The 12,857-nt window shown below is 35.5% G+C and overlaps 1 protein-coding gene across 4 annotated transcripts in view; it reads right to left on the bottom strand.

Annotated features, from left to right (window-relative positions):
* Positions 1-12,857, bottom strand: part of ACMSD (aminocarboxymuconate semialdehyde decarboxylase) — a 66,997-nt gene that overhangs the window by 1,513 nt on the left and 52,627 nt on the right. For all 4 annotated transcript variants that reach the window (XM_038565057.1, XM_038565056.1, XM_038565058.1 and 1 more), the window contains one exon: positions 4,075-4,173. In XM_038565057.1, coding sequence (XP_038420985.1) covers positions 4,075-4,173 — 99 coding nt within the window. The remainder of the gene's footprint in view (positions 1-4,074; positions 4,174-12,857) is intronic.

The raw sequence follows: 12,857 nt of genomic DNA, 5'->3' as shown, positions 1-12,857 counted from the left end.
TACACAGATACTGAGAGAGAGCATGAGCGGGGATGAGAGGAAAAAGCACACTCTGCTGAGCATGGAGCATGATGAGGGACTTGATCCCAGCACCCTGGGATTATGACCTGAGCTGGAGGCAGACAGTTAATGGACTGAGCCACCCCTTTTATCAGGTTTTTAAAAGATGAATTTCCCAATGGGAGAGAAAAATATGAGCAGGTTAAACAATGAATCTCTTGACTCCTGTTTTGCCTCACTATTTAAAATCTAAGTTTGAAACTTGGTCATGGGAAGAAAGGAGAATTATAGGGGGGTGAATCCTCTTAGGAAAAATGACCTTCTTAGAAACCTCTGTAGGACTCTGTAATGGGTTTCAAGGACTATTTATTTATTTATTTATTTATTTAATTTTATTTTTTTCAAGGACTATTTAGGGGCAAATACAGTTGACCCTTGAACAACAGGAGTTTGAATGGCACAGGTCGGCTTACATGTGGATCTTTTTTCAGTATATATATTGGAAATTTTTTTTTCTTTTTAGGATTTTATTTTTTTCTTTTTAAGATTTTGTTTATCCATTCATGAGAGACACAGAAAGAGAGAGAGGCAGAGACACACAGGCAGAGGGAGAAGCAGGCTCCATGCAGGGAGCCCGATGCGGGACTTGATCCCGAAACTCCAGGATCAGGCCCCCCCGGCCGAAGGCAGGCGCCAAACTGCTGAGCCACCCAGGCGTCCCTGGAAATTTTTTTTGTGGTTTGTGACAATTTGAAAAAAAAATCACAAACTGTGGAGCCTAGAATTACTGAAGAAGTTGTAAAATGTTAGTATTATTGTAAGAATACAGTGTATAATAGATGTAAGGTATGAAATATATGTTAATCAACTATTTATGTTATTGGTAAGGCTTTTTTAGTTAACAGCAGGCTATTGGTAGTTAAGTTTTTAGGTAACCAAAGGTTATATGTGGATTTCGATATTGGGGTCAGTGCCCCTAACTCTGTGTTGTTCAAAGGTCAACTGCATAGAGAAAAGGTACAGTTTAAGTCTGCGAGACAGGAGAGCTGGAAATAGTGCCCAGAAGTCATCCTGATATCCTTCAGTTTCTACACATATGTGTGGTTCCTTCACATGGCACTGAATAAAAGGTAAGCTCTTTTGGCACAAGAGAAGTGATAGATGAAGCATATCAGAATATGGTACAAATATGTATATTTATAGATTTCAGATGAAAGAGGACTGACAAAATTCTCCTTACTTTCTTCCTAGTTATAGACCAGGTCAACCCCACAGAAAGAACTGTGAGTTAAAGGGAATAACTTAATTGATATATATCCAGCTTGCAAAGGGCAAGCATGTAGCTCAGAGTAGAAGGAAACATGTATGAGGTTATGTAACATCTGTGGATATGAATACATCTCCATGTATCTTGGCCACTTCAGGGTTCTTACACAGTCTGCGAGAGTGGGTGATTTGAGGCAGGGACCTCTTACTCAGGATTCTTCCCTGGTATACACTTGGGCCATCCTCCTCTAAAGGAAGACTTAGAAATGACTATTGCTATTCTGACAAACTATTTGCTTTACTTTTAAAAATAGGTTGGTACCAATTATTGCTTGAAGAAAATATATTTTGGTGTGTTGGTTTGGGGTTAGGTCCATGTGCTATAATCTAATGGTTAATATTGCCTTTGGCAAATCACCCAACACCCAAATCTTGTTTTCTTCCTGTGCATCTACATGATGGAATGCTTCTGCCTGTTTACCTCCCAGTGTTGTTTTCATCATCAAATGGGTTTATTTCATTTAAAAAAATTTTTTAGTGAAATTTACCTTCATATGGCTTAAAATTCAAAGAGTATAAAATGGATGCTTCCTTTCACTACTACCACCCAACCAGTACTTTTTCCTTCTAGCGTTATCAATTTCTTGTCTGTTTTTCCAGATACTTTATGCATATATAAGCAAATATTTATTTTAGATATATAGATTTTTTTTCACAGATGGATAGTATATTATATACAAATGGAAGTACACTATATGCATTGTTTTATAACTTGTTTTTTAAACTTAATTTTTCTTGGAAATTGATTTTTAATTTCTTATGGCTATATACATTCCATTGTATGGATATATTATTTATTTATCCCCTGTAGATTGTTTTCAGTCTTTTATTATAAACAATTTTACAGTGAGTAACTTCGAACAGAATGTCCTGAATTTGTGACAGTGTAAAATTTTCATGGAAGAGTTTTTTAGAACTTTGACCTTAAAAGTCATAAGCACATAAAATTAAATAACTAGAGGTATAAAATAATAATAATTGCTATTCCATTAAAGGTTTAATCAGTATACTTAGGGTAATTTAGTTTTAGTTTGATTTTGGTTAACTTCATAGAAAGTTTTTCATTTTTAATGTTTGTTGTAAAAAGAAAAAGTGAAAAAAATCTTACTACAGCTTCCTACTTTAAATAAATAAACATTTAACAATCCAATACTCTTAGTACTTTAAAGATGGGTAAGTGGCAAAGGAGAAACTTCCTATATAAAGCAGCCTGAAGTTTCTGTTAATAATTTGCAATCAGAAAAAAAAAAATTGCAATCAGTATACATAGAATGGACTCTTCTTGGAATCAGTTACTGTGCTTCATGCCTACTGAGAAGAGTTGATGAGATATATCCTTAATGATTCAAGCGGAGAGTAAGAGTCCAAGGGAGCTTGGATTCTAGTTTAGAAGAAAGCCGGGAATTATGCAAAAGGGTTATTGACTGAGACTTAAAAAAAAAAAAAAAAAAAAAAAAAAGATTTTATTTAGAGAGAGAGAGAGCACACATGAGCCTGAGGAGGAGCTGAGGCAGAGGGAGAAGCAGACTCTCCCACTGAGCAGAGAGCCCAATGAAGGGCTCAATCTCAGGACCTCTGGGTCATGACCTCAGCCGAAGGCAGATGCTTAACTGACTGAGCCCCATAACTGAGACTTTTGTAAGATTTGTTAAGAGTTTATATGTCCCTGTGTCTTCATCTTTGGCCACCCTTGACCTCAGTTGTGATTGGCAGTGAATCCCTTAGGAAGAACTTATTTCATTGTGGGGTAGGGATGGGATGAGAGGGGGATGACAAAGGAGAGGGGAGTGAGGACACAGATTATCATTTTAAACTCATCTTGGTTCATAAGCCTATGGGGTAGAATGGGCAGTGGCAGCATTGTAGTACATTTTAATATCAGTTACCCACCCTAAAAGTCAAATGCCAAAAGAAAAAAATCCAGTTACATGAGAGTTCTGGTTCCTTGAGTCCTTGTTAATCAAGACTTTAGTCTCCATATCCAAATAACCAGAATCATTACAATTTTTGAGATTGGTAGATTTGTTACAGAAATGTTAAAGGAGAACCTTGGAAATTTTTCTTGTTCATAACATACAAACATAAATATATGATTATCATATGCTTCTTTAGTTTTCATTTTTGGCCTTATGAATTTAGTTGTATTAGATTGACTTTCAGTTTTTAAAAAATAATTAAAAAAATTTAATTCCAGCGTAGTTAACATACAATGTTATATTAGTTTTAGATGTACAATGTAGTGATTTGGTTGTTCTACTCAGTGCTCTCAAGATAAGTGTACTCTTAATCCCCATCACCTATTTCATGCCCCGCCCCCAACCTCTCCTCTGGTAGCCATCTACTTTGTTCTGTATGGTTAAGAGTTTTTTGGTTTGTGTCTTTTTCCACCTTTACTTGTTTTATTTCTTAAATTCCACATATGCATGAAATTATAAGGTATTTGTCTTTCTTTGACATTTTTCACTTAACATTATACTCTCTAGCTCCATCAGCATCATAGCAAGTGGCAAAGATTTCATTCTTTTTTATGGCTGAGTAATATTCTGTTATATGTATATATGTATATATATGTATATAAATCACATCTTTCTTTGCCCTTTAATAGTTCCACTATTTCTAGTAACAATTCTAGGAATATCAAGCTTAATGCTTCCCTTGTTCTTTGTTGTCACATATCAAAGTACTCTGAAACTAAAGAATTAGAGTGGGAAAACTCAGGAAGAAGAACATGAAGTAAAAGGCATATACCTTTGTTTCTGCATCAAATTCTTCTATGGACTCTATCAATTTCCCAGGTTTCAGCTCTCCTAGTGGAAAGGGGTAATCTGTTCCCAAAATGACTTTATCCTGAAAAAAAATTTAACTGTAACTTTATGGAGCATCAAAGAACCTCCTGTAAATACAATTATATTTACTTATTACAAATGCTCCTATGATAAAATAACTAATTCCTTCCATTTAATAGAAATACACTGATCTAAAATGTTAGATTTAATGGATTCAAAACATATTCTGACATTTTCTCCAGCAGGTGTCACTACTGGTGTTGCAAATGAACCTCCCCATACTCCTGTTTTTGAATAACTGAAATACCTATATGAGAAGCAAGCATTTATTTCATAAAACATGTTGATATCTTCAGATGAAATTAAGGATTCTATATTTCTTAGAATGGCATATTGCAATTTATCCCATAATTTTTTTTTTTTTTAGATTTTATTTATTTATTTGAGAGAGAATGAGCAGTGGGGAGGGAAAGAGGGAGAGAGGGAGAAGCAGACAGTTTGTACAACAGAGCACACAGGCTTGTCCATCTACAAATATATAAAACAGTATGTCAGGCGATACGTTAGAATCTAGATTACCCTGGCCAACCAAACATAAATGGTCCCTATCATCAGAGAACTCATAATCTAGTAAGAAAGAGAGATATTAAATCAATAATGGCAGTCTATCAAAATAAAATAAGAACACATTTTCAGCCAGAAATTTTACTTCTAGAAATGTGTTTCATTAATACATGTGTAATGGAAATATATACAAGGGAATTAATAGCAACATTATTTGTAGCGGCAAAAGACTAGCAAACTAAATTATAGCATGTCTAAAAAATAAAGAGGAATGAGGAATATTACATATGTTGAAATGGAATAATCACCAAGTTATATTGTAAAGAGGAATGATGTTGAAATTATATTGTAAAGAAGAAAAAAAGCCTAGGACAATGTATCTGCTATGCTCATATTTATGTTGTATTTTTTTAAAGGTTTTATTCATTTATTCAGGAGAGACACAGAAGGAGAGGCAGAGACATAGGCAGAGGGAGAAGCAGGCTCCCCATGGGGAGCTTGAGGCAAGACTTAATCCCAGGACCCTGGGATCACAACCTGAGCTGAAAGGCAGATGCTCAAGCCACCCAGGTGCCCCTCATATTTCTGTTTTAACAAGAGACCTATAGACAAACAAATACATGTTTGTGTGTATATAGTCTATTTCAGGAATGGTACTCAAGAAACAACATTATTTGCCTCTGGAAAAGATTAGGATTTGGGGATGGAGGAGATCCCCGCTTCCCTTTTTGAAATGTAATTCACATAATTTAAAACTTAGCCTTTAGGGATCCCTGGGTGGCACAGCGGTTTGGCGCCTGCCTTTGGCCCAGGGCACGGTCCTGGATATCCGGGATCGAATCCCACGTCAGGCTCCCGGTGCATGGAGCCTGCTTCTCCCTCTGACTGTGTCTCTGCCTCTCTCTCTCTCACTGTGTGCCTATCATAAATAAATAAAAGTTAAAAAAAATTTTTTTTAAACTTAGCCTTTAGAAGTGTATAATTCAGTGAGTTTTAGTGTGTCAATGAATTTGTGTAATCATTCCTACCATCCTATTCCAGAACATTTTTATCATACCAAAGTTAATCCCATACCCATTAGCAGGCACTCCTCATTTCCTCCTTCCTCCCTTCCTAGTGTAAAATAATTTATTCTTTTTGTCCATGGAATTGCCTATTCTGGACATTTCATGTAAACGGAATTATATAATATGTCACCACTTTTTGTTTAGTCTGCTGTTTTCAAGGTTCATCCAAGTCGTAGCCTAAATCAGTACTTCTTTCCTTTTTAGGTGGAATAATATTGTATAGATGTACCTCATTTTATTTATCTACTTATAAGATGATGGATGTTTGGGATCCCTGGGTGGCGCAGCGGTTTGGCGCCTGCCTTTGGCCCAGGGCAGGATCCTGGAGACCCGGGATCGAATCCCACGTCGGGCTCCCGGTGCATGGAGCCTGCTTCTCCCTCTGCCTGTGTCTCTGCCTCTCTCTCTCTCTCTCTCTCTCTGTGACTATCATAAAATAAATAAATAAAAATTAAAAAAAAAAAGATGATGGATGTTTGAATTGTTTCTACTTTTTGGCTATTATGATAATGTTGCTCTGAACATCTTAAAAAAATTAACATATAGTGTATAATTAGTTTCAGAGGTAGAGTTCTGTGATTCTTCAGTTGTATATAACACCCAGTGCTCAATACATCAAATGCCCTCCTTAATGTCCATCACTCAGTTGCCCCATCCTCCCGCCCCTTCCCCTCCAGCAATCCTCAGTTTGTTTCCTATAATTAAGAGTCTCTTATGGTTTATTTCCTTCTCGATTTCATTTTATTTTTCCCTCCCTTTCCCTATGATCCTCTGTTTTGTCTTAAACTCCACATATGAGTGAAATCACGATGATTGTTTTTCTCTGAATGACTGACTTCACTTAGCATAATACCCTCTAGTGCTCTGAACATTTTTGTACAAGTTTTTATGTGAATATGTTTTTACTTCTCCTGGATATACACTTAAGAGTGGAATTAATGGGTCATATGGTTAAGTCCATGTTTAGCATTTCGAGGAGTTATTTTTCACAGTGGTTGCTGCATTTTGCATTCCTACCAGAAATGCATTAGGGTTCCAATTTCTCCAAATCCTTATCAACACTTGTAACTATCTTTTGGATTAAAGCCATCATAGTAGGTATAAAGTAGTATCTCACTGTGGCTTTGATTTGCACTTCTCTAATGACTATGTTGAACATCTTTTCATGTGTTCACTGGCCATTTTATGTCTTTGGAGAAGTATCTGTTCTGATCCTTTATTGTCTATTCAAGCCCCTGTATCTTCTTTTTATAGTTGAGTTGTAAGAATTTTTAAATATTTTCTAAGTATTAGAGACTTTTCAGGTATATAGTAAAAATATTTTCTTCATTTTGTGAGTTGTCTTTTTACTTTACTAGACATACATTTGAAGTACAAAAGTTTTAAATTTTTTTAATTAAAGATTTTATTTATTTGAGGGAGTGAGCAAGAAAGAGCAAGTGAGAGAGAGAGAGAAAGAGAATGAGCAAGGGGAGGGGCAGAGAGAGGAAGAAGCAGACTCCCTGCTGATCAGGGAGCTCAACATGGGGCTCGATCCCCAGACCCCAAGATCATGACCTGAGCTGAAGGGAGACACTTAACAACTGAGCCACCCACGTGCCCCCCAAAGATTTTAATTTTGATGAAGTCATGATTCTAAGGTCCTGGGATTGAGGCCCATGTTGGGCTTCCTGCTCATTGGGGAGTCTGCTTCTCCCTCTGCCTCTCCCCCTGCTTGTGCTCTCTCCCTCCCTCTCTCTCTCAAATAAATAAATCTTAAGAAAAAAGTCTCCAGTTATTTAAAAAAGTAAGTTCTACATCCATCCATCTTCTCCATCTACATGGAGTTTGAACTTAATGACTCCAGGATCAAGAGTTGCATGCTTTACCAACAGAGCCAGCCAGGCATCCCCAAATACCCAAATTTTGATTTATCAATTTTCTTTATTGTTTATGTTGGTTCTGTTCTTTGATTTTGGTTCTTTGTCATTTCTTTCTATATGCTTATTTTGAGTTTAATTTTCTCCTCTTCTAGTTTCTTAAAGTGGAATCATGAATCATGGATTTTATACCTTCTTTTTCCAACAGAAATATTTAAACCCATACTTAAAAAAATTGAGGTGTAATTTATATACAACATCACACAGCTGACTCTTGAATAACACTGGAATTAGGGGCAGGACCTTCAACCTATGCAATTGAAAATCTGAACTCCCCCACAATTTAACTACAAATAGCCACTTGTTGACTGGAAGCCTTATGGATAACATAGACAGTCAAATAACACATATTTTTTGTGTTATATGTATTATATGCTATATTTTTATAACAAAAATAAGCTAGAAAAAATATTAAGAGAATTATAAGGAAAATACATTTATAGTATTGTAGTACAATACTATAAAAATGCATGTTTAAGTGGACTTTACAGTTTAAACCTGTGTTGTTCAATTATATTAGTTTCAGGTATAAGGATTCACTGTTGTATATATTGTGAAATGATAATCACCATAAGTATAGTTAACATTTCTCACCATACATAGTTATGACATTTTGTTTTCTTGTGATGAGAACTTTTAAGATTTACTCTTAGCAACTTTGAAATATACAATGTGGTATTATTAACTATAGTTGCTATGATGTATATTACATCCCCATGACTTATTTGTTTTACAACTAGAAGTTTGAACCTTTTGACATTTTTCACCCATTTTGCTCCCACCCACCCCCCCCAAATCCTGTGTCTAGCAACCACCAATCTGTTCTCTGTATCTGTGAGTTTGGTTTTGTTTTTAAACCTGTACATTTTCTTCTAAACACTGCAATGGCCGCATTTCACAAATTTTCATATGTTGTATTTTCATTATCATCCATTTGAAAATTTTGGGGGAGGATTTTTCCCACTGTTCCATGGATTATTTATAAGTATGTGGTTTAATATTCAAGTATTTGAGAATCTTTATAGATATTTTATTATTACTGTTTTTTAAATTATATCTGCTAGTCATAGGACATATTGATAGGATTTCGGCCTTTTGAAAGGTACTGAGAAAAAAAAAGAAAAAAAAAAAAAAGAAAGGTACTGAGACTTGATTTAAGAGTTTATGGTCTAGTTTGATAAATGTCCCATATGCACTTAAAAAGAATATATATTATGTAATTGTTGTCAGTCAGTGCTCTGTAAACATCAGTTAAGTCTAGGTGGTTGATAGTGCTCTTCTGATATCTATATCCTTGATGATTTTTATGTTATCCTTACTGGTAGTTGTTCTTTCATTTAATGAGAGAGGGGCTTTCAATCTCCAATTATGATTATGAGTTTATATATTTTTTCTTTTAATGATGCCAGTCTTTGTTTTAAGAATTCTGAAGCTCTTTGATTAGGCACATATATATTTATATTTTGGATTTTACTGGTGAATTGACCTTTTTATCAATACGAAATATCCCCTCTAATTCTGGTAATATTCCTTTGCTAATCGGTTAAGTGAAAAATGGTAACTCAGTGCAGTTTTAATTTTTGTTTTTCTTATTATACATGAGGTTGACTGTTTATATCTTCTGCCAGTTTATCTCGGTTTGTTTGTTTTCTTATCTATTTTTAGAAGCTCTTTAAATATTAGTGGTTTCACTCTCTGTCTATGATATATGTTGCAAACATTTTCTCAGTTTGTCAGCTGGCTTCTTTGCTTGTAATATGTTATTGCCTTGAAAAAAATTTTTAACAATCAAACTTATTAATCTTTTTCCATATAGTTACTAGATTTTGAGTTATCATTAGGAAAGGTTTCCCGATTTCCAAGATATAGATGCATTTCCTCATATTTTCTTCTATATACACTTGTTGTTTGTCTGTTTTCCCCTCTAAAATATGAAGTGTTCCCATATATTAGCACCAGTCATATTTTTAGAGCTTGAAAATATTTCATAAATGAGAGAATGCCCCCCCCCCTTATTTTCAGTCACAAGAATTGTTTTTAAAGTATTATACAGAGAATTCTTGGGGCCTGGAGAGGGAGCAACATCAATGAAGTTAATATAAGAGAGATGGGACAGGGGCAAGGGTAAAGTTTCCCTCCTTTACTGCTTAATTAGAAAAACTCTGCTTTTCTATGTTTTACCTGTTTACACAATATTATAAGATTTTGTTGACCAAATGTTCCCATGGATTAAAAACAAAGTTCCAAAACTAAAGTATTTCTAAGGTTCCTCGTGACCATAAATTATAGATTCTTACTGATGTTAACCTGCTGTTTCCCTCCTGCTATTTGTATATTAACATCAACTGGGGAGCTTTAAAAAAATTCGTCCTAGAACCTACCCCAAATCAGTTAAATCATCATACCTGGGGTTGGGGGCCTAAAAATACCAGTAACATTAGCATTTTTTTTAAAGCTCCCCAGATGATTGTACTGTACAGGCAAGATTGAGAACCACTGAGTTGAAACCATGTTTTTAGCCTCAATTAACCTACATTGTATTCATCTGAGTTAATAGGTCATTGATACTGAGCCAACAGTATGGGGATATTTGGAAAATACTTAAACTTGAGCAATTAATTAGATTTATACTGTAACTGAGTTTAGGATTTTAATGTATCTTCCATTATAGCGAGTGTTTCCAGTTGAGGATATTAAGTAGCAACTCTGATAAGATTTGTATGACGTTTTTGCCACTGTTAACTGGGAATTGTATCTTGGGCATAAATTGGGTAATTTCACAAATTCTAATGACTCACACATGATTACTTAATAGAGCATGAACCCAAACCTGTTTTTCCTTTGGGTTGATGGCATCACTTTTCACCCAGTTGCTCAAGCTGGAAACCTGGGAATCACGCTGGACTCCTGTTTTGTCACCCCAGCATTTCATGGGTCACTGAGCTCTTTGGATTCTACCTTTGTATCATTTCTTGCACCCATCACTTCCTCTCTACTTCCCCAGTTCCTCAACTCAGGCTCTTACCATCCCTTTGCTCAGCCAAATGTGTGACCTCTGTATCCCTAAAGCACCCTACAGATACTTTTATTCACAGCACTTCTTACATGGCTGTGAGATAATCCCTTATAATAATACTACTAATTCTAATAATATCTAACAAACATTTATTGATTGTTTACTATGTGTGAGATGCTGTTCTAAGCCACTTTCATTCATTAACTCATTCTTACAACCTTCCTGTGAGATGGGTCCTATCATTATCCCCATTCAACGGACAAAAAAGCAGAGATGATAACTAACTTGCTTAGAGTTGCATGGCTGGTATGTGGTGGAGCTAGGCTTGTGTCTCCATTTCCTCCATTCAGCTAAGAAATGGGACAGAAACTATCTCCAGCTCTGAGCAAAAGGTTTGGTATAGAGCGGATGTTTATTGAATTAAATTGGACCACTACTGTAGTTTTCTAACTGATTCCAATCTCATCCATTTTTAATCAATATCTAACACTGGAGAAAATGCTTTTTTAAATACACATCTGATCATGCCACATCCCTGCTTAAAATCCTTTAATAATTTCCTATTGTCCAGAAGTTGAAGCCCAAATTTCTTGGCATGGAATAAAACGCTTCCAGTAAATGTGAGAAAAAAAATTGTCCTAAATCTAAACTGGGGCAGAACTTCATGATCTAATATGACTATCTGCTCTTCCTGGGGAATAATGAGCTTTTCTTTTTAAATGGAGATGTGATTGACATATAGCTTTATGTTAGTTTCAGGTGTATGACAAAATTGTTTGATACTTGCATATATCATGAAATGATCACAATAAATTTAGTTAATATTCATCACCAGCATAGTTTATGATAAAATACTTGGGAATTTTTTTTTTTAATTTTTTTTATTTATTTATGATAGTCACAGAGAGAGAGAGAGAGAGGCAGAGACACAGGCAGAGGGAGAAGCAGGCTCCATGCACCAAGAGCCCGACGTGGGATTCGATCCCGGGTCTCCAGGATCGCGCCCTGGGCCAAAGGCAGGCGCCAAACCGCTGCGCCACCCAGGGATCCCAATACTTGGGAATTTTTTTGATAGACTTTAATGAGTTTAAGAGTTTCTAGGACACCTCCTCCATTGACTATTAGTCTTCACACTAGTCTAAGACTTTTAACCAATAATACAAAGAAGCTAATTGTCTTTTACTGGATAGCTGTCTTCTTCTTTTTTTAAATCCAGTGAACAATAACTGTTTAACTATTTTTTTCTCCTATAAAATCTCTACCAAGATAGATTCTTTGAATTGGACTTTTCAGAAAGCCTCTTTTTTAAAAATCATGTTTGAAATAAAACTTTGATGTATGCTTATAATCAATCTGAGAGTGGCTTTGTGTGTTGAAAGAAGGAATGCTTGAATATATGAAAGAGGGAAGCCTGATTGTTACTAGGCCTGAAATATTATTATTTTTTTTTAAATAGAGTTCTTTTTTTTTAAGATTTTATTTATTTATTCATGAGAGATACACAGAGATAGAGAGGCAGAGACACAGGCAGAGGGAGAAGCAGGCCCCATGCAGGGATCCCGACTTGGGACTTGATCCCAGGTCTCTAGGATCATACCCTGGGCTGCAGGTGGCGCTAAACCGCTGTGCCACCAGGGCTGCCCTGAAATATTAAATATATTTTAAATATGCTAAATTTGAGCTCCTATAAGAATAAACAACACTTTGATTTCTACTAGAAAAAAGGAGTTTCCTAGGTTTTATGAATACATTTACATGAAATAATATGGGAAAATGTATAATAAAGTTAGAGGAAGGCCATGATGGACTAGCAGCTCTATTTCTAGACTCTTGTATTCATTACTGTAAAAAACCAAGAAAATACACCTGCTTATAGAAGCCCTAAAGGCCCAAAGTTATATCTACTCACATCTGTGCCAACAGCTGATCTCGTTCTGAATGCCTGCTTTGTATTCACTGGAGCTTCATTTGTCCTTATTTCTGCTCCTCTTGCTAAAGCTGTTTACAGTTCCAAAACACAACATAATTTTAAAAAGTCCCATGCTATATTACATTTGTTAACTACATTAACATGAAATTGAAATTTAGAAATTTATTTTCCTTTCTAGTCAGGAATTCTTCCATTCTCAGTATTCTGGCCTTCTTGGATATAAATACATTTTAAGGGGGGAAGTATCTG

The sequence above is a fragment of the Canis lupus genome, chromosome 19 (assembly GCF_011100685.1).
Source record: "Canis lupus familiaris isolate Mischka breed German Shepherd chromosome 19, alternate assembly UU_Cfam_GSD_1.0, whole genome shotgun sequence".
NCBI classification, from domain to species: Eukaryota; Metazoa; Chordata; class Mammalia; order Carnivora; family Canidae; genus Canis; species Canis lupus.
The sequence above is the reverse complement of the archived record's forward strand: the minus strand, read 5'-3'. Positions and strand labels throughout refer to the sequence as shown.